Here is a 21,318-nt window from a genome sequence, read left to right on the forward strand (position 1 = left end):
AAGCCGCAGCTCGGTGGGCTGAAACCCCGGAGCTTCATGGGATGCCTTATAAAACGCGCTCCGCCGCGCCGGCCGCCGTCCCGGAGCCGCCCGGTGCGCGCGGAGCTCGCGGAGCCGCCGCGCCATGGAGCCGCCGCGCCCCGGGGCGGCCGCGGCCACCGCTGCCGGCGCGGCGGAGCGGCCCTGGGAGGAGGCCAAGGCTTTCTACGACAACCTCGCCCCCAAGAAGAAGCCCAAATCGGTGAGAGCCCCCGGGGTGCCGAGCCGGGCTGCGCTCCCTCCCCCGGCGGGGCAGCCCCGGCCCGGGTGGGAAGCGGCCCCTCCGGGTGTCCCCGGGTCTCCCCAGGTGCCCCGTCTTCTCTGGCTCCCCTGAGTCCCCTCCAGGTCCCCCCAGGTGCCCCCTCTCCCCCAGGTCCATTGGGGTCCCCCCCCGAGTGCCCCATCTTCTCCAGGTCCTCTGGGTGTCCCAGGATCTTGCTGGGTCTCCCTGGGTCTCTCCAGGTCCCCCGGGGTCTGCTCCCCCTTGTATTTCCCTCCCTACAGGTGCCCCTTCTCCTCAAGGTCCATTGGGGTTCCCCCTGGGTGCCCCACCTCCTTCAGGTCCCCTGGGTGTCCCTGAATCTTGCCGGGTGTCTCTGCGTCTCCCCTCAGTCCCCCTGTGCCCTTCCGGGTCCCTGGGTCTCTCCAGGTGCCCCTTCTCTTCCACGTTCCCCCCTGGGTCCCCCTGGTCTTCCTGGGTCTCCCTGGGTGCCTGCAGGTCCCTGGGGAGCTGGAGGGGGGCTCCCTCTGGCTCTCTGGGGTGTTACCAGGCTCAGATGTCCTAGCAGGGTGGCTCGGTGCCCCGTGAGCCACCTGTCCCCTGTGCCAAGGCAGGAGGCTGTGCCAGGGGCCAGGGCTGGCCAGGACCCCTGCATGGGCCGGGAGGACGGGCAAGGCAGAGCGGGGGGACAGTCTGGAGGCCAAATCCCTGCCCCTGGTGCAGCGTGGTGTCGCGGGGGGCACAGCCACCCCAGCTGAGCTCCTCGCGGCTCGGCGATTAGAGCAAAAGCCTGCGTTATCTAACCAGGGCTGAGCCCTGCTGGCTTTAAAAATGGGAGCGTCTGCAAGTACTGCTGTATCTCAGAATAGCTGCGGCAGCGCTGCATGGGCAACCTGGTGGTGACAGCTCCTGGGGCCGCCTGTCCCCGCGGCCTGCATGCTGCCCGGCCCGTGGGCCCCCCCTGCAGCGCAGGGCACCGCAGAGCTGCTGCCCGGAGCAAGGTCGGGGAGTCTCAAGGCGCTGGGCGCCTTTCCGTGGGGAGACCGTGCGTGCGTGACCTCTCTGACAAGGAGAGACATTTGAGACCGCAGTTCTGCAGATCCCAGCTCTGAGCATCCCGGATGCTTTTCCCCGCCTGGGGGACTTGCCTGGAGACCCCAGTCCTGCCTTTGGTGTGAGCTTGCCGTGCTGCCTGCCTTCGCCCTTCCTGGAGGGGAGAGGGGGCAGCCCTGTGCGCTGGCGGGATGCAGCTCATCTTTCACGCTGTGCTTCCAACCCCCTGCAACAGTATCTGAGCTGCTCCTCTTCCTCACCAGCATGCTCGGAGACTAGGCTGATCATCTCTCTTTTACCAATGGGGAAACTGAGGCACGGGACAGTGGTGTGGCTTGCCTGCGCTTGTGCACTAGTCTGGCAGAGCTGAGGTCCAGGCGGGCCCTCGGTCCCTGCAGCTTGGCTGTGTCCCCATCCGGGGCTGGGGCCGGTCCCGGCAGATCCCGGCCAGCCCCATGCCCTCCGCTGGGGCAGGTCGGCAGGTGCCTGTGCCGTGCGGCTCGGCTGCCCTCGCCCACAGCTGGGCTGCCCTGGCAGGCAGCTGTCACTCCTCGTGATGGATGGCTGCGCGGCGCTTTCCTGTATTATAAATAAGGTGTTTGAGAACTCGTAAACATCCCAGCCATTGCCTTGAAATTTAATCTGATCCTGAGCAGGGGGCTCGCGGCCTCCTGGGGCTCCGTAGTGCATGGGGGAAACGGAGTTCGCCGTCGTCTGTCTTCGTACTGTGCGTCTGCGCCCCTCTGGGTGTCAGGTCTGTCTGTCCCCTTGGCCGTGTGTCCCTGCTGGTCGGAGCAGGTGTCTGTAGGAGCAGGGCACGGGCTGGGAGCTGCCCCTGGCTGGAGCTGGGCCGTGAGGTGCAGGGAGGCTGGAGGAGCCGCCTGGGTGCCGGCTGGGGAATCGGCTAACGCGGTGTCCCGAGGAGCGCCCGCCTGCCCGCGCTCCCCGCTTTGCAGGGGTCTCCGCTCTTTCCACGCCCCAGGTCTCACGCCTGCCCTGGATCTCACTCCTGCCAGCTGGGGGAGGTCAGCGATGAGGCTTGTCACTCTTCAGCAATGCGGAAAATGTCCCCCAGCCTTTCCAGTGGCGCCGCTCGGGAGCAGAGGCCGGGCTGATGGGAGCTGCCTTCCACTGGTTGTGCTGCTCTAGGTGCCCTACTTGTCCCCAGCCCTGCCGGTGCCCTGGGCCCACGGAGGCCTCCCCGGCTTGCTGGGGTTCCTCATTTACTGGGTTTTGCTGTAGGTGTTGGTTGCAGTGATTTGGGAATGCTTCAGATGTGATGGGGACCGTGCTTGACCCTGCACCAAGCCCTGCCTCTCCTCTTTCTGCATCCAATTTTCCCATCGGTATTTTAAAATTGGCCACAAGGACTTTGGCTTCTGTGACACCCAGGGAAGTCCTCAGAGCTGCAAGAGTTTGTCCAAGTTCTTAGGATCAAGGTCGATCTGACGGATTCAGCCCCAGGCAATGCAGAAGTGTCTGTTGCATTGGGGGGTGCAGATGGGGTACCCATTGTGGTCCTCCAGCTCGGAGCCAGCCAGCAAAGGCCTCCAGAGATGGTAATGGGAGCTGCTGCTGACCGGGAGCTCCCCAAAAGGTGATCCAGATATTCTGGATGCCATCTCAACACACCACTGCCCACGTATGCTGCTGGTGTCTTCCTTGGACAAGTGCTCCCAAGCGGGGTCTCCTCCTCAGCCTGGTGCCCACTCAGAGGAGATGTCTCTGGGCATCGTGGGCATCTCATGCCCCTTGTCCGTGTCTCCGGCACATGCAGGATGTCCAAATGTCTGCCTCTAATCCTTGGGGGGCTGCTTAGGAATTACCTCTGATTATGGGGCTGTTTTTAAAAGCCTGCCAGCTGTTGGATCTGCAGAGGACAACATGCCATTTCCAGTCACTGCTGGAATCTGCCTTTGCCCCAAAACTGGGGTGTTTGGGTCTGGGATGGGCCTTGCACTTTTTGGAGGCACACTCTGCTGGAAAGGTCACTGGTGCTTTTGAAAATGGGATTTGGATGTGATGGACCTTCTGGAGGCTGGACCAGGGGCTGGTGATCCTCTTTGGAGGACAGAAGACATTCAGCCTGGCTGTCCCAGGCTCTAGTTGTGTGGGCATCTCCATCTCATCTGTGCTTGTGGTGCTGCTGAAAGCAATTTTGGTGGGAATGTGGTTTTCTGCCACGTTAAGCGCAGCTCCAGGGATCCTTCAGGGAGCTGCAGCCAGCACCTAGCGGGCCTCCGAGGCACAGGGACTAGGAGGGGACCTTTCCTCCACCCCATGCTGTCCTTCTAACACTTTCATTAAATGTACCCTTAACCCCTTGCTTGAGGGCCAGGATGGGACTGGACCTGGCCCTCCCAAGGGAAGGGAGGGGAGAAGAGCTGACTACAACCCCCCCAAGCGCTGCATTCAGTTGGATTCGGCTGAGCAGAGCCCCGCGGCCGCTTCCTGGGGGTTACGCTCGATGACGAGCTTTAACTGACCTTAACTGACCTTGCTCAGCCTTGGCTGGGGCTCTGAGGATGAAGCAGTGTTTGTTTTTCAGGTCCAGGTGTCGGAGCGGAGGAAGCCAGAGCAGGAGGCTGCTTTGGCATGGGATCCTGGGCAGCCCCACGGCAGCTTGCAGGACTAGGTGTCGGCAGATAAATATTCATATCATTTGTTGCCTGGTGGTCTTACTGCAGAAGTGGGAGCAGGGCAGCAGCAGTGCTGAGCTCTTTCCTGACTTGAGCCCACGACTGCCGTGTTGCCATGGATGAATATTGTACATTTGTAATGGTTCAGCTCTTCGTCTGTGCAACAGAGATAGCGACGCTGCCCGATCCCCGGGAGGGCTGTGAGTAAGACCCCCCCCTCCCTCCACGCATGCTTTCTGTTAAAAATGCAGGGCTCTCTTCCCAAAGCTGGGATGTTTCACAGGCGAAGTGGGATTTGTTGGGTTGTTTGCAGCCCTTTGATGGAGGAACTGAGGTGCTACGGTTCCCAAAGTGCCGTGACTTTTAAAGCCAATTTTTCAATGCAGTAATGATCATCTGCAGTAATAGTGGGGATGAAGAAGCATCCAAACAGCCTTAGAAGAGGAACGCTTCCAAATGAAACCTCCACTTCAAAGAGATGTCAAAATGAGGCTCCCTCCTTCCAGGGCAGAATTGCCTTATTTCTTAAATGTCAGCATTTCCCAGAGAACAGAAGGGCTGTTCCAGCCCAGCTGGAGCTGTGAGCTGAATTAACGCCCTGGTGAGACTTTCCTGCAGAAAATGCTCCTATGGTGCAAATCTCCCTTGGCAGGAGTGAACAGGATCCAGTAAGTCTCATTCCCAGAGGCCAGACTTCCCAGCTGCAGGGTGCTTGGGGCTCCAGCAGCCCACGCAGGGGCATGGTTGGGCCCCAAGCTTACGGTTATTTTTATTGCTGTGTTTATTACCTCTTAAATTAACCTCCTGGAGGCTTGTGCCTTTAAATGGCAGGGAAGGGACCATGATCAGCCTGTTACCATTGCGCAAGGTGCCTGTACTCTTGGCACCTGGCAGCAGCGCAGGGTGTGTGCTGCAGGCAGATAGAGATGCAAATTCAGGCTGGGCATCCAGTAAGGAGGTTCATGGCCCTGCCTGCACCTCTCGTCCCCCTGCACATGCCTCTGCGCTGTGCGTGATGCTGACCTAGTTCCCCTGCTCAGGAACTTCTTGCGTGGCTGGTTGTGGAGGACGTGCTTCCCTGCGGTCCAGGGGGGACCGGGAGGTGGGAATGGATGCCCAGCAGCACGCCGCCAGCTCTCCTACTTACCCAGATAAATAACTTAGATCTGCAGTGAGTTGGGAGCTGTGCAAAGGAGCTGGATTCCTTGCTAAAGGCTAACAGCCGGATGTGCCAAGACCTTTAACAGTTGTTAATATTTTCAGTTAATAAATGGTCCATGACGCCAGAGTTATTAATTAATGAGCTAGAGCAAAGACTTGGCCTATGACAAGTTAATAGCTAAAACTTGCCAGGTAACTAGACTTAAGATGGGGACCTGGCTGTGATTCACTTACTGGAGCAATGCTGTCATCCCTGCTGCTGTTGCTGTTTGGTTTCATGCATGCATCTAAATGAACGTGTGCATCCTGCAGGTTATTCACCTTTTTCGAAAGAGCCAGTTGGAAATGGGATCTTATTTCTCTGCAAACACAGTGGGAGAGGGATCCCTCTGGCCACAGCGATGTTCTCACCGTGAGCTAATCTGTATCTAGTCCAATCCCCCACTGCTTAATCTGCTTGCCGTGGATTTGGGTGCTGATGCAGCCTTGGAGGCATCTGGGGCCAACTGACCACGCTGTGGGTCTGGCCCTGGGCGCCGCGGTGCTGGGAACGGCACGGGGCCTGCCGCTGACTCATTCCTGGGTGCGTTCCTGTGCTGGGCAGGATCAGCAGAGCCGGGATCAGGGCAGAGCAAGCCCAGCCCTGCGGGGAGACAAGCTCCTCAAGGCAGATGGGGTAACTCGTCCTTGCCAGGCTGTTGTTTTTGTAAAGCCCAGCCCTAGGCGAGGCGGAAGCTTGAACTTTGGAGGGCCTGGGTGTGCAGAGCAGGCTGGCGAAGACTTCCTCCCACCTCTGAGCAAACAGCACTGCTGGAGGATTACTCACCGGGGCAATGCGGTACATGCGGATCCTGGAAATCATGGAGGAGCGGAGGGCGAAGTGTTTCCGAAATGCTGATGGCCTGGATTTTTCCTGGGCTCCCTGCAGGGGTGCATCCTCTGCCAAGCCCCTGAGGGCTGCAGTGGTTCAGGTTATGGCTCACCCTGTGGGCAGCAAAGGGGAGAAGGGCTCACTGTGGACACCTCAGCCTTGCTGGTCCCCCCCCAGCTCTGCAGCCCAGGGAGGAGCTGGAGCAGCTTTGCTCCAGCCGTCTCCTCTCATTTAGGTGCCTGTGGTTAGCCTGGAAATCATCCCCTGTGCGAGCCCCCAAACCCTTTCAACTCCTCTCAGTTTGGGAGACTCAGTTTGGGGAGTTCAGGACAGGGCTGCCTGCACCATGGTCCCCTTCTTGGATTTGCTGTCCTGGGTGCAAGTGGTTTCTTGTTGGTCACCAGTAAAGAATTTGTTTTTGTGCTTGCACTGAGTGATAGGTATTAACACCCTTCTGCCCTCTAAGGACAGAGAGAGTACCATGGGGGTCAAGATGAGCCTGACTTTTCTGGTGTCCCTGTTCTTGCTGCCAAGTCCCACTAGAGGCCCCTTGTTGACTTCAGTAGATTTTTGGATCAAGCCCTCAAACATTAATAATAATGACTCATAAATCAGTGCTTGCACCACCTGTTTGTCATGTTTCCGCCCACAATGGCTATATCAAGTGTTTTGTAAGCCAAGCTGGCATGGGCTGTTTGTCACATCTGGACCGCGTTGTGAAAGTGCGGAGCTGGCTGAACCTCAGCGTGTTTTTTTGGTTTTGTTTTTTTGTTTTTTTTTCCTCCTGGCTTGGGGGGTAGAGCTGCACTAATTCCCTCTGCATGGGGGCAAGTGGTTCTCCTGATGTGGTGCCTTGGGTTTGGATGTGTCCCAGGAGCCCCTGTTTGTAGTGGGAGGGCTGGGCATGGGGCAGGCAGCGGGAAAACGGCACTGGGGATCCCAGATGTGCCAGGATGGTGCTTCGGGGTGCATCCAGGGCTTCATCTGTCAAAGCACTGCAAAATCAGGGTTGCAGCTGCCCCGTTCATACGGTGACCTTTCAAAGGCCGTGCTGTGATTGCTATGGATGTACAGTCAGTGTCATCCACCCCGTGCTGCGTCCAAGCGTGGCCTGTCGTGTTAAAGGCCAACAGATGCTGCAGGGAGGCAGCAGGCACCAATTTCTTCGCAAGATGCCCGTAGTCATCCCTCAGCTGGGGGATGGACGTAGGCAGGGAGCTGACTCAGACCCTGCTGAAGAGCAAAGGGAGCGTGAGCAGCTCTGCCCACATGGGCCACAGGAGCAAGGATGCTGAGCCTGGCGCCACGGGGTGGGCTGCGCTGGTAGGAGCCCTGGCCCACAGCCATGCCCCTACTTTCTCCCTCTGCCGTGCAGCCGAAGCCCGAGAACGCCATCACCATCGCGGTGTCGTCGCGGGCGCTCTTCCGCATGGAGGAGGAGCAGAAGATCTACAACGAGCAAGGGGTGGAGGCCTATGTGAAATACCAGCTGGACCACGAGAACGAGCCCTTCCTCCCCGGCGCTGCCTTCCCCTTCGTCAAGGTGAGCGCCTGCCCGCCGAGCCAGGAGGCCTGGCAACCATGGGGCACGGGGAGGATTTGGGGCAGGCGTTGAGGATGCTCGGTAGCTGGTATCTGCATTGCAACCCTCGCCCAAAACCTTTGGGGAGTGTGGGGAAGTGATGGGAAATGAGTAGCATGTTGGAAGCGAGGTAACCACGGATAAACCTTCTGGCAAGTGGTGTGCCTCTTCCAGTACTGAGGAAATGCTGACTTTTCCAAATTGCCCAAGAATCGAAAAAGATCATCTCCTGGATCATATTTAAAGTTTCCCTTTAGGGAATGCTCAATCTCTCTTTTTTTAAAAAAAGGAATAAAAATAAAAAAATTGGCTGAATTCAGTCTTGCTACATAGTCAGCCAGCTTCTAATTTCGACATGTTGAAATGAAACGTTTCAAATTTTACAAACATTTTCCAATTTCTGCCCCAACTCCACCAGATTTGGCACTGTTTCATCTGCTGGCCCTTGCTGAAGTGCTCTCTTGCCTATTCCCAATAAATAAACAAATTGACTCAGTGGGGAGAGACTTGTTTCATTGTGGGTTGCTTGAAAAACATTTATATGCAGCTTCAAGCTAATTTAGCCTTATCTTCTAATGAAAACTTGAAACTTGTTGTTTTTGAAAATAGAGTGGCTGGAGGTTTTTTTCCCCCAAAATCAGTTTCTTTTTTTCCCAGCTAAAGCTGTTTGCTGATGTCAGCATGGCTCAGGGTGTAGCTGGGGTTGGGCCAAATCCCTGGTTTTGATGAATACAAGTGTTTTGCTCAGTGAAAGCCGTGGGTGGGGGCTGGCGTCCGGGGCTCGGTGACCCTCCCTCGCCCTTGGGTGCTGCAGGCGCTGGAAGCCGTGAACACGCAGCTGCGCGAGCTCTACCCTGACAGCGAGGAGCTCTTCGACATCGTCCTCATGACCAACAACCATGCCCAAGTCGGGGTTCGCTTGATCAACAGCATCAACCACTATGGTAAGCTCAGAGCAAACCAATCCTTTGAGCAGGAGCCACTGGCTTTTAGGCAAGGTGTTCTTGCTTGGCAATGAAATAAGGAGATGTTCTCCATCTCTTCTATCAAACCATCCACTGGTAGTTTCTCTGAATTTTCCTGGGCTTTGAGTGGAAGCTGGCTGGTGGCGAGGGTGCCCCAGCTGCTGGTGATGCTGATGAACAGGGGGTCTGTGCTGGTACCAAAGCTGGCCCCCATCCTGCTTGCTGCTGGCTCTTGGGAGGCCACAAGGAAGCAGTGTCCAGGCCCTTTTTGGGGGTGGTGAGGCTCACTCCGGTGTCCCTCTGCCCTCAGATCTGTTCATTGAGAGGTTCTGCATGACAGGAGGGAACAGCCCCATCTGTTACCTCAAGGCCTACCACACCAACCTCTACCTCTCCTCCGATGCTGAGAAAGTGAGTGGGGCCATTGAAGAGGGTGAGTTAAGGGTATGGCTTTGGGGGGGCAGAGGGGGGAGCCCAGAGCCTGCAGGGGGGTGGTGCCAGGAGCAATAGCTTCTGTGTTGTTCTACAGTCAGGACCTGCCTTGCCCCACATCTCATCAAGGATGGGGCATCCTTGATGCTCCACAGAACCTATAGTTTGCATAGAAATAAGGCTTTCCTCAAGCTCCACAGCTCCTCCACGGCAAAGGTGCTGTTTTCCCCCCTAAACTCTTGTATGCAAGATGAGTTCTGTCATTTAGGAACTTCTTTTTGCTGTAAGAGGTCTTGGGGCCTCTACATCCTGCAGGGCCAAGCTGCAGGCACTATTTGTTGTGTGCATTTCCTTGTTCTGTTTGCTTCCAAGCCATCATGTTTAGCTCTGCTCCTCCACAGATGACCCACGAGGCTGGCCCCTTGGATAACTGCCACCTCTTGCCTTGCACTTTATCTCCGCAGGGATCGCTGCAGCCACCATCTTCAGCCCCAGTAAAGACCTGGAGGTGTCGGAGAACCAGTTGCGGGTGGCGTTTGACGGCGACGCCGTGCTCTTCTCAGATGAATCGGAGCAGATCGTGAAGGCTCATGGCCTGGACATGTTCTTTGAGCATGAAAAGACTCATGAGAACAAGCCTCTGGCCCAGGTAGTGCTTGAGGGGTCCTGGTATGGGGTAGCCAGAGAGCCTTTGAGAGAGACAGCCCAGGAGATGCTCTCGCCTCTGGGAACCAGCTGGGGGTCGGCATGTGGAAGGTTGGCAAGCCCAGCCCTATAAGATTTGGCCCTGGGGATGGCTTTGGCTGGCCCCTCGCTGTCTTTTCTGGGAGGAGTAGGGGGGTTAGACAGCACGTTCTGCTCTGGGTGGAGGGGAAGGCATGATGGTTTCTGGGGTGATGGTTTCCTCTTGCTTTGGTAGGGACCCCTAAAGGGTTTCCTGGAGGCCCTGGGGAAGCTGCAGAAGAAGTTTTATTCCAAGGGCTTGAGGATGGAGTGTCCTATTCGCACCTACCTGGTCACCGCCAGGAGCGCTGCCAGCTCGGGAGCCCGGGCCCTAAAGACTCTCCGCAGCTGGGGCCTGGAGACGGATGAGGCTTTGTTCCTGGCCGGGGCTCCCAAGGGGCCGCTGCTGAAGAAGATCCGGCCGCACATCTTCTTTGACGACCAGATGTTTCACGTGGAGGGAGCCAAGGAGATGGGCACCATCGCTGCCCACGTCCCTTACGGCATCGCCCAGAAGCACAAGCGGATGGCACAAGAGAAGCAAACCCCGAACAGCAAGTAGTGGAGCTGGCTGGTCCGGCAGCCCTGGGCGTGCGCGTCCGCGTGGGCTGGCGCGCTGCAAGACTTCGCCTCTGGGCACCACGCACTGAGTTAGGTCGCGGTCTGCAAGGCGGAGAGCGTTTGCCCTGGCGAGCACAAGGTTATTCCCTAGCCGGAGCCTTGTCCGGCGCGCAGCGGAGGAGGGGGTTAATGAAAGGCTTCTTCTTGCCTGTATATTCTCTGCGATGTTGTGACCTTGTACTGCTGGCCCAGTGCTGTTCCCTGCCCCGTTCCTTGTGGGGCTGGAGGCTGTCCCTCATCGGGCAGCCCCACGAACTGCTTCCCTATTCGTACACGCTCTGCACTTGCTTCAGGCAAAGTCTTTGAGAATGGATCTCCCCTTTTTTTTTTGGACTGCTTGTGCCAGGCAGGTTTAACTTATTGGCATTTTTTAAAATGCCTGGGGAATTCCCAGTCCAAGTCCTTGATTTTAAAAAAACAAATGTTCAGGCTGAACTGTTGAACTGGAAAGTTGCATGCACTCAAAAACCTTCTTGCAGCTATGAAACAAACTACTGTCTCTTTTAATTAAATGTAAACCATAATACTGTTCCGTCAGTGGGAACCCCCTGAAAGATCCAGCCCCTGCTCCCCAACCAGAAAATCTTTCAGGTCTTTGTCCTTCCACCAGGATTTGTCAGCACAACAACTTTCCCTTCATGCACTAAAATTTGGAAAAATAGAAATAAGCACTTATTAAAAAAAAAAAAAAAGTTTCCTGCTTGTTGCTTTAGGCCAATTTATTGTTGGCCCAGATTTTTAAAGTTGAGTTTGACAGTTACAAGAGTTAGCACTTAAATATCTCAGTAAGGCATCCAAAGCCCAGCCCTTGTATGTGCCTTCCAGGGTCCTCAGACACATGCCTAGGATTTGAATTAAGTTAAAAGCAGGCCCTAATATATTAGGGACAGCATTTGAAGCCCATTGGGTAAATCTACAGAGAATTTGAGCCTGGGGAGGGTTAATTAAAGGAATTTTTTTTTTTAATAAGCTGAGTCCATAGGAGTTGATAATCTTTTTCTCCTCAGCTTCTTAAAACCTCTGGTGTTTCTGAAAATAGACACCTCTGCTAGTGACACTGTGAGAAAGAACCAAATTCCTGATTTAAAAACAGGAAGAGAAATCAATTGGAGAGCTGCTCCAAAATCAGTGTGAAAGTCACTCTGACGTTATTGCACAAAGCCTTGTCCTGAAGGACGCTCTCAGGATAAACTTTTTTCTTGAATTACTTATTTCTTGTGCTCTCTTTCTAGGCAGTAAAGTGACAGTCAGGCATGAAGGATGCCCGGTATTATCAGATAGTATTTTCAGTTGCTTCCAACTTTGCCAAATGCAGACTGCATGGGCTGAAGTTTCCCTGCGTATGTGTCTGCCTCGCACTCAACTTTGCAGGGAGAGTTCAGCTAAAATAGCTCAGCCTTTTCTGAGAGCGAGGCTAGAGCTTAAGTTATGGCATTTTTGACAAATATATAAGCAAGCTAATGATATCTTCAGTGGCTCTGCAGACTGTTTTCTTATTGCACTAAATCCTGCCCTAGCAATGAAAAGCAAATTGCACTTTTTTCCCTTGAACTGTTTCACTCTGACAGACTGTTACTTGTCACATTTGGGTGACAAACATGTTAGAGGAAGGTCTAAAATCCAAACAAAAAAAAGCCTTGAAAGAAATGAGTATTGCAGTGACACATCTATTAATATTCAGTTCTATAAAAAGGTCTTTTCTTGTTAATGCAAACCCCAGATATTGGGATTCAAGCTGTCTCTCAGAGACCCTTTTGGCAGATCTGTGTGGGATAAGGGCCTGGCCTCTGAGTAAACACTTCCAAGGTGTTTCCTGAAGATCGCATCTTGGAAGTCCTGCCAAGCTTGGCTCACAGACAGGCTGTGCAAAGGCCTCCTCGCCAGCCTGGGAGGTGATGTTGCAAGAGGAAGAGCATTGTCAGCAAGTCCTTAGGAAACCCTGGCCATGCAGGCTTGGGAATGGCAGGGATGTTGACAGGTGATGGTGTGCTGAGCCAGGCTGGTGGGATGGGATGCGGTCGCTGGGATGCGTGGGGATGTGCGTGGCTGGGGGAATGCAGGGAGTGTGTGAGCTGGTGCACCCAGCACCTCTCTGAGATGATATTACTGTGGCACATCTGTGCGTAAACCTGTGTCTTTTCCCAGGTGTTTTGGATGAGGGGCGTGGGAAGGGCTGTGCTATCCAGCAGGAGATGCCCTGTCTCAAAGTGCTTTTAGCTCCAGGGAGAGTGTGTCACGGTGCTGGATGTGGTTTTTGGGGCAGGAGCCCAGATCTCTGCAGCTTTCTCTGCTGCCTTCCCAGGCCCCAGGATGAGATGTGGGTGCAGAGAGCTGGTCCTGGGGACCCTGCTCAGCCTCTCGCTGCACAGCACAGGCAGCGGCTTTAACAGCTCTGCTCAGGGTCCTCCTGCTGCCAGGGCAGCCTGGAGGCTCACCAGAAGGTACGGGGCTTGGGAAACAGTCCCTGAGCAAGGTAGGGCTCCCTTTCCACCTCCTGGATCCTGGCTGCACGGGGAGGATCTGCCCCTCCTGCCATGGCTGCCCCTTTTGGTTTTTATACATGTGGTTTCATATGGATTTTTTTCTCTTCTCCCTTCCTCTGTCACTGTGACTGGCTGATGTGGATTTGCTGCTCGTGTGCTTCCCTCGTGTGCCCATACGGGACATCTGTCGCCCCTTTGCCTGGGGGAGCGACACGGTCCTGCGGGAGCCCGTGAGCATGCTGGCCTGGCACATCTCCCATCTCGAGGAGCCGGTACCACTGTGCCTCTTGTGCTGTGCTGGCTGATAACTGCACTTTCCCGCTGTGTGTCGTTGCTGTGGGTTTCACTTCACTGTCCCCTGATGGTTTTTTTTCTTGTGAATGAACTGACTTGTTACTGAAACCCCTTTGGGTGTTTATCTGTAATAAACCATGTTGGTCCCAGCCTGGCTCTCTGTTGCCATTCTTGCAAGGGATATTTTGGCTTCCTGGTGCAGCCAGCAAGAGAGTCTGCAGACCCTGCTTGGGTCCTGCCAGGTTTTCTGATGAAGGGGTGGGGGGTGGTGACAAGAAAAAGGGCCTTTGGGGATTTAAGTGAACTCAGGAAACAACAAAAGCAGCTACCTGGGAACCAGAGGCCTCCAGAAAAGGTGACATTCTGGGGATGAGATGTGCTGTGATACCAGCTACCTTTCTCTCCTTTGTGAACAGGCTTTTATTGAAACCTGGACTTGTGATGAAGTCCTGGATAAAAATACAAGCTGTCAGAAGAGTTTTGTCAACTTGATCCTCTCCCAGCCAATAGGTGGGAGGCAGCAAAAGCTGTTTAGAGGAGATTTATTGCTGCTGAAATACTGCATGTATCCAAATAGTGACGCTGCAGCTCTGATATTAGCTCCTCCCCATCAATAAGGAGAACAGATGGGTTAAGGGGAAGCAACAAATTTTCCATCAGTCACCAAATATAGCCAAGGAATGTCCACAGGCCCCAGGGCAGCATCTCTGCCATGGGTGTTAGTTTAAGGGACGGATGGCCCTCAGCAGAGAGCGTTCTTGTGCGGCTTTATTTGCTTGGGATGCCTTTCCTGCACCCATCTCCAATTCTGCATGTTCTTCCACCCGATGCCTGGAAGGACAAATTGAACTCCAGCGCTAATGAGACACTCACTGCACCTGCGCAAGTCCAGGAGGGCCCACCCAGCTCTGAGGTCAGGATGTCCGTGCCTCAGCCCTGACGCCGGAGCCAAGAGCTGGCTCCGACATTCTGGCAAAGGCCACCCTGATCCTGTGACTTGCTCCTGAGGACCAGCGTTGGCACTGGGGCCAAGGAGCTGATGGGTCATGGAGAGATGTGGGCCAATGTGATGCAGCAAGGGAAGGGGGCAGGGGGGTTCCTGCAATCAGGCCTGTGATGTCTTGTCATTGGTTTGCTGCAAGGCTGAGTTTTTGTTCTGTTGCCCATTTTCCGAGCTTCTTCCTTTGAAAACATCAGGCATTGAAGGGCTTTGCAATGCGTGTGCTTTAAAATAAGGGACACGGAGGAGGAGAAAGCGGAGGCAGAGCTGGTGGAGAATTATGCTGCCACTCAGCTATTGTCAGTGCAGATGTTCACAGGGTAATCGTGGCCTTTGAATAGCAAGAATCGCTTTTCATGAAGAGCCCAGGATTTAACTCCAAGAACTTGTGGGGCCTGTTCCTGAGAGCACGACACCCTGATGAAGGGCTGTGTGGCAGGGACATGGGGCAGAGCATGAATTATGCTCACCTGGTCCTCGTTCACCTAGGGTAAGCCATGATACCTCTCTGCCTCACTTTCCCCATCACTGTAACAGAGATCAGCATGATCTGCCACCCAGAGGTAGCATCAGATCTGGAAGGTGCCTCCAGGTCTTTGCAGAACGAAAGCAGAAATCCAGGTGAGTTCTTTGGTGCAGTAAAATCTTTTCTCTCCGTGGTGATGCCCGAGTGCCCCAGCAGCAGGTCCCAGCATGCCGGAGGCCATGCAAACGCGGGGCAGTTCCAGCAACCTGGCAGTGCTGGCGGGGATCCCATCTCATTCCTTTAATGCACTTTGTCCAGTTTTGTGTCCTTTCCAGAGTGCAGAATCGGGGCCAGCGAATGCGAGCAGGGACCTGCAGCCATCCCAAGAGGATAAAATGTCAGGGCAGGGGACCTGGTGACAGAAACACCCGGGGCTGGAAGAATAGATTAGGGGACCTGGCTGTGCGAGAACAAGCAAAGGGCACTTGCTATCAGCACTAGCAGGGCTGTGCCAGGGTTTGGGCAGCCTGACCATCTCATTCCTTCGACACTGCTATTAATAGCCGTGTTTGCTGACGCCTCTGTCACCGGAGCCGAAAATGGTTCCTCCGTGCGAGCCCGGGGCAGCGCTGCGGAGGCCACCAACGGAGCGGGGCCCCGGCAGAGCGCGTGTGGAGCCCCTCGTTGCCTCGCTGGTGGAGGAAGCCAGCGTCTCCCTCTGCCAAGAGGCAGCTCTGTGCCGGGCCGGCTCCGCCAACGATGCACCCGTCAGTTCCTGGGAGCCAGCAGGTTTCAGTGGCTCAATGTCGGGATCGCTCTGCACGTTGCCTGCGCTGGTGGAAGAAATAACCCTTTGGTCACCGAGCCAGGAGGCCAGCGAAGGAGGGAGGTGGAGGTTTTTTCCTCTCCCAGTGTCTTCCCATTCCTGCAGCAAGCGCTTCGTTAGCAGGGCTGCGCTTAGGAGCTTTGCTGGCCACGTGACGCCAGCGAGGGCTGTGAAAATCAGTCCCACCGAGGGGACGAGGAAGGGGTCTGGGCACCCTGGGGCTACCGCTGTCAGGCAGATAAAACTGCACCCCTGCGTTTATGGGAATTGGGCACAGCGGGTCACCTCCAGCCGGAGGGTTTGAGAGGAGATGGGCATCTGAGAGCCGGTTTTTACCCGTGCGGCGGTGGGAGTACGCGTCCTGCAGCCGGACCCGGCACACGCGCCAGGCGCGTCCTTGTCACCGCGTCTGTCAGCGGGAGCGCCGGGGCCAGCAGCGAGCTTGGAGCAGTGGTTTCCTCCTGGAGATAAAGCAATTCTGGCCGGCGACGCGTGAGTTGGCGGGTTCAACGCCGTTCCCCCCCCCCTCCCAAAACGGGGCCCGATGCCAATCAAAACAAACCGGACCACCGAGGTACGAAACGCTGCTGCTAGGCGGGCTGATAGCGTCCGCACCGGAGCCTTTATCTGGGGGATCGCTGTGGCGAGAGGATAAATTAGGGAAAACGTGAACCGGTTGCGCTGGCTCGGTGCAGTGTTTGTTTTGAACCGTGTCTGTCTGCAGTTGATGCGGGGGGGGAACGTTGTGCGTGTCCAACGCTCGCGCTGGTCTCGCGCGGCGGCGGCTGTGGTGCCGAGCGGGTGCCACGAGAGGGCGTGAAGGGCCACAGGGAGGGCGGCATGGCGCCCGCCCGGGCGTCCTTCCTCCCCACCGGCCGTTCACGCTGGCCCGCACGCTCCCAGGGGCACCACCGCCTTTCGCAGAGCCTGTGGCTCCCATCCCGGCTCCCGTGAGAGCTCCCGTATCCAGGGAGCACGCAGGGATGCAGCAGGCATCTCCGCCTTGGTGCCAGCCCGGGCGGCCACGTTAGCGACCAGCCCTCTGGCACGTGCGGCACGTCCCGCGTTAGGAAGGGCGGCTGTCTGAATCCCACCGAGCTGGGGACAGAGGGTTTTTCCTCAGCGCCGGCTCTGGCGTGGGGCGCTGTGGCCTCAGGTGTGGCGCTGAGGCGGGGCGGCCATGTCGGGTGCTGAGGTGGCGGCGGCCATGTCGGGTGCTGAGGCAGGGTGGCCATATTGGGGTGGCCATGTCGGGCGCTGAGGCGGGGCGGCCATCTCGGGGCGGCCATCTCGGGCACCGCGGGGCCGGTGGCGAGCCGGAGGGCTTCCTCGGCAGGCTGGCAGCACCGGGGCCGGGGGGGATGCGCGGCGCGGCTGGGGGGGCCCTTCCTGCCTGCTGTGTAAATAGGCCCCCGCTCCTTTGGCGGCCGGTCGGCCTCCTCCAGGTGCGGCTGGGAATCATTAGGAGCGCTGCGCGCCGGGCTGAGTGTGGGAACTGGAAGAGAAAGCTGGAGAGAGGCCTTCTTTCATCTCCCCCCTCCCTCCTCCCCCCCACGCCTGCCAAGCCTGGCTTCCTTTTGAATCCTTCAGCTTGTGCCAAGTGAGGGAGAAGGAGGGGGGGGAATAAAGAAAAAGGGGGAGTGAAAAAAAAAACCCACAGGAATGTGTCCAGGGATCTGGCTTCATTCAGGCTGCCGGGCCCTGAATACGCCGGCTCCCCGCTCGGGGAGGGAGGGAGGCCATTGCCGCCCCCGCGGCAGAGGCCGGGGGAAAGCAAACAGGGAAGCGGCGGCTGTTAGCGCAGCAACTGGCACGGGCCCGGGGGGGCCAGCAGGGCTCTCTGCCGGGGGCCCCGTCCCCATCCCCGCCGGGGCAGCGAAAGCCCTCGGCGTCCGGGTGAAGCCAGGGCTGCGCTGTGTCCCTGCTCAGCCCGTCAGCACGGAGGCGACGGGGCCGCTCACGGGGCCGGGGGAGGACGAGAGGCGGGTGGCAGGAGAGGCTTTTTTGCTTCGGGAGGATTGGTTTTTTGACTGGCTGCCGACTTTATGCCCAGCAAATTAATAATTTCCTCTCGCAGCGACAATGTTGGCCTGTGCGTGTCAGCGTCTCCTGCTGCCCTTCCCTGCCGCATCCGCCCTGGCGTGCACGGAGGGTCCACGCCACCCGCCACGGGCTTCCTCCATGCCTCCTCCTCCTCAGCTGGGCTTCCAGCTGTGCATAACTGTCAAACTCAGCCCAGCTGTGACGGCTGCTGCCTCGGGAGTGTCCTGGCGGGGGAAGCTGGGCTCGGCATGCGAACTAATGATGCGAGTGCAGGAGGTGGCGGGGGAAGCGCGCTGGGTGGCGGAGAGGGAGCGTGCAGCACCGGGAAGGAGCGCTCGAGTTTGCAGCCTGTTTGGCAGAGAGCTTGGCAAAATATGAAAGCGAGCAGGCGAGCAAGCGCGCGGGCACGCACGGCAGCCACCGGTGCGCGTGCGCTCGCCTCCGTTCCCGCCTGGAGACGCAGGGCAGCCCCAGCACGAGCCAACCACTCTGGACAGGAGCACAGGCTGCCCCCACTGCTGCGGGTGAAGGAAGGGTTTTAGCCTCAGTCCCCTAGCAGTAAATCTCCCGGTGGGTATTGCACACCAGGCCTCTTAGCACCCACAAAGAAGCGCGCATAACAACCCTTGCAAGTACTTGCATGGCTGTGCACACTTGCAGTATGTGCTTGCTGCCCCTTGCAGCACCAGCCCGCTCATGCGTTCGCTTCCTGGCATGCTGCAGCTGTGCATCCGTGCATGCCCTCCGCGGACTTGTTCCTGTTGCCCTGCAGCCCATTCCCATGCTGCCCGGCCTCCGCGGCTGCCTGGAAACGCGCACCGATGCCTGTGCGCCTGCCGGGGCGCAGATATCGCTCCCTCTCTCCTGTGCGGGCACACAATATGGCATGCAGTATCAGGAGATCTTCTGGGAACACAGTCCATTCCTCTGACAGCATTGTGTTTTGTTCCTTATTTATATCCCCGGGGTGGTGCCACAGGTGGGCAATTGTTCCAGCTGACAGCCTGAAAGGCAAAGAAACAAGATTTAACTTCCTGCTATTCAATTAGAGAAAGTGAGCATTCATCACCAGCTGCTGGCTGCTGGCAGGAGCAGACCCACCCGCCGCGGCGCGCTTGGGAAACTCGCTCCGCAGCCGGAAAGCGGCCTGCCACCATGGGCACGGGGCGCTGCCACGCGGGCCTGCCCACGGGCACTGCTCCGAAGGGCCTTCCTGGGTAAGGCTGGATGCCGTCTCATGACGGAGCTGATGCTCTCGTCTCCTGTGTTTCTTTTTTGGAAAGGAAATTACCAGTTCAAAGCAGCCCGTGACACCTTGAGAGTGCCAGCGTGGTACTTTGTGTAGCTGTGCAGGGAAGGAGAGCCATGAGCGTGCGGGTGCCCGGGGGAACCGCAGCACTGTGGCTTCCCACCAGGTCCACTGTATCGCTTTGGGTCAGAGATGAACCGAGTCGAGCCTCTGCCCTGAACTCAGCGTGATCCTTGACCCCAGCCCCTCGGACCAAAGGAGGGTGCCTGTGGAAACCCCCTTGGTGGCCTCTGCCGTGTCCCTCGGCGTCGGCAGAGCTCTCCCCGCTGGCCTCAGTTCCCCGCCAAGGCTGTGCGTTGATGGGACATGTTCCGCTGGGCTCTGCGGCGTGGGGGATCCCTGCAGCGGCGGGCTGGGTTTTGTCAGCAGGACAAAAACGTGGATCCTGGCTGCCCATCCAGCCTCTGGGTGCTTGAAGCTCGTCTTGGCCGGGCCAACAGATGCCTGTGTGTGAGGAGCAGGGCCCGGGATGAACCCTTTCCCTATCAAATAAGGACCTGGAGCCTCCCTGTCCCTATTTCCCCCCACGCATGCACATGCTTCCTCGCGGTGTTTTCCAGGCTGGCAAGGGAGGAGGGAGCACACGCTCTTGCCAGCTCTGTCTGGTAGCAAAACCTGTCTGCACCTTCCCCTGCGCTGACTCTGAGCCACCCGCGAGGCATCTGCTCTGTGCCATCCTGCTGGTGGGAGCCTCGGCAGTTCCCAGCGGCAGCGAGGAGCCCGGGCTTTCCGGGTCTCCCTGGCACTTTCAGGCACCGGGTGCCCAAGGCCATGCCTGCTCTCAATCCTTTTCCATCCCTAGGCCGATCTGGTTGGAGCAAAAGGCTCCTGCTGCCTCCTCTCTCCTGTTCCCTTCCTGGTACCATCTGTTCCTAGTGCAGGGACAACTTCACAGCTCCGCACCGGTGGCGTTTCTGTTAAAGGTCCTTCCGTGCACCTCTTAACTGGCTCTCTATTTTTAATCCTTCTGTCTCTGCAGGGACCCGGGGTATCTTCCAAGCTGGTTGTGCTCATCGGCGATACAGCTGGAATCTGTTTTGCGCTGCTGCACCAAGCCACATGCACACGTATGTGTTCACATGCCTACACGCGCGCTGGCTGCCGTGCCAGACTGCGCAGCGCCGTCATCCCCCTCTGCGAGACGTCAGGCGCCCTGTCGAGCAGGACTGAGCTGAGCACGGCACCTCGCACGAACATGGCTCATTCCCCCAGACTAAGAAGGTAACACGCTGCAGCCAAGGCGATCAACAGCAATTAGCCCTTTTGGGAACTCGCCTTGAAATGCTGCAGAGGCTTTTCTGTGCGTGCCGATTGCTCTTCCCCTGGTCCCTTGGAAGTGATGCGAGTTGGACATGCCAAACCACTGGTCATGTCTGAGCAAAACTTGGTGGCACATGTCATTTCCATGAGGCTGGGAGGGCTTGGGGGGGTGTCTGCGAATGTCAAAGGCACTTGTGTACCCAAGCAGGGAACGCGCATGCTGTCATTACCGCTGCAATGCCATCTGGCCAGCAGCGATGCAGCAAGAACTGGGGCTGCGCGCAGAAGAACATTTTACAACAGAAAGCAATTAACCGAATAAAGCCCTTTTTAAAATCCAGTAATTAAAAACAGTCCCTCCTCCTTGTTTTCCTTTAAAGCTGAAAGTTGCTGTTTACTCATTTGCTTTACAAAGTGTGCCTTGTTGTGGCTTCAGAAGAAATGAAAGTTTGAAGTGGTTAGAGAAGAAAGGCTTTGGGGCTGGTGCGTTCCAGGCAGGGCGGAGGGGCAGGGGCTCTCCAGCCCGGCTTGTTTGTATTTGTTCTTGTCTACTCGCAAGATCGCTAAACACACATTTAACAAGCGGTGAAGCTGTCTACCAGGCTGATCTCTCCCAGGGTTCATGAGAAGAGGCCTGGCACATTAGCGTTGCTGGGGGAAGGGGAGGGGGCGACCAGGCCTTTTGAAGGGTTGGTGTTTTGGGGCTGAGCGAAGGAAGGGCTCCGAGCACGGGCCAAGTCGCAGACAAAGGCGTTGTGTTCCCCCAAGCCCCTGGGGACCGGCCCTGGGGCAAGGCCAAGGCCTTGGCTGCACCAGGGGATGGGTTTTCCCAGCCCGGCTCCCGTTGCTGCTGTAGCACGGGTGCAGCCTCAACGCCATCCGTGTCCTTCCAGCTCCTCCAGGCCAGCATCCAGCGAGCCGGGACGCCCATGCGCCCCAAAGTCCGCGCAGACTGCATTGCCTTCTCTGGGACCCCAACAGAAGAGAGGACCAGCCCTGTGTCCACTGACAGTAAGTTTCTGGGCTCCATCTGTTTAGCCGCCAGGGAGCCTGGACCTCAGTTTGGGCTTCTGCATGAGCCCATAACCCTTGCTGATGCCAGGGTTGGTGCAATATTAATTCTCACTCATTGCTGCTTCTCTGCTGGCCTCCACGTTGGTTCGCATCATTGCCATCTACCTCACGAGTGGGGAAACTGAGGCATATCGCGGGCAGCCCTGTCTGAGTGCCCCGTGAAGACCGCAGCGGGGCCGCGGGCCCGGCGGGTGCAGCCGTGCGGCACCTCAGCCCACGGCATCCGCGCGGCTCCCTGGGCCAGGCCGTGTTCCCGG

At 57.2% G+C, this 21,318-nt stretch overlaps 1 protein-coding gene across 1 annotated transcript; it reads left to right on the forward strand.

Annotated features, from left to right (window-relative positions):
* The first annotated feature begins 124 nt into the window (after positions 1–124).
* On the forward strand, positions 125–13,232 carry NT5C1A (5'-nucleotidase, cytosolic IA). Its single transcript, XM_067311755.1, has 6 exons — positions 125–241; positions 7,359–7,526; positions 8,380–8,509; positions 8,841–8,963; positions 9,427–9,611; positions 9,882–13,232. The coding sequence occupies exons 1-6, from the start codon at positions 125–127 to the stop codon at positions 10,245–10,247; spliced, it is 1,089 nt and encodes a 362-aa protein (XP_067167856.1). The 3' UTR covers positions 10,248–13,232.
* The last annotated feature ends 8,086 nt before the right edge of the window (positions 13,233–21,318 follow it).

Source organism: Apteryx mantelli, chromosome 27, assembly GCF_036417845.1.
Source record: "Apteryx mantelli isolate bAptMan1 chromosome 27, bAptMan1.hap1, whole genome shotgun sequence".
NCBI lineage: Eukaryota > Metazoa > Chordata > Aves > Apterygiformes > Apterygidae > Apteryx > Apteryx mantelli.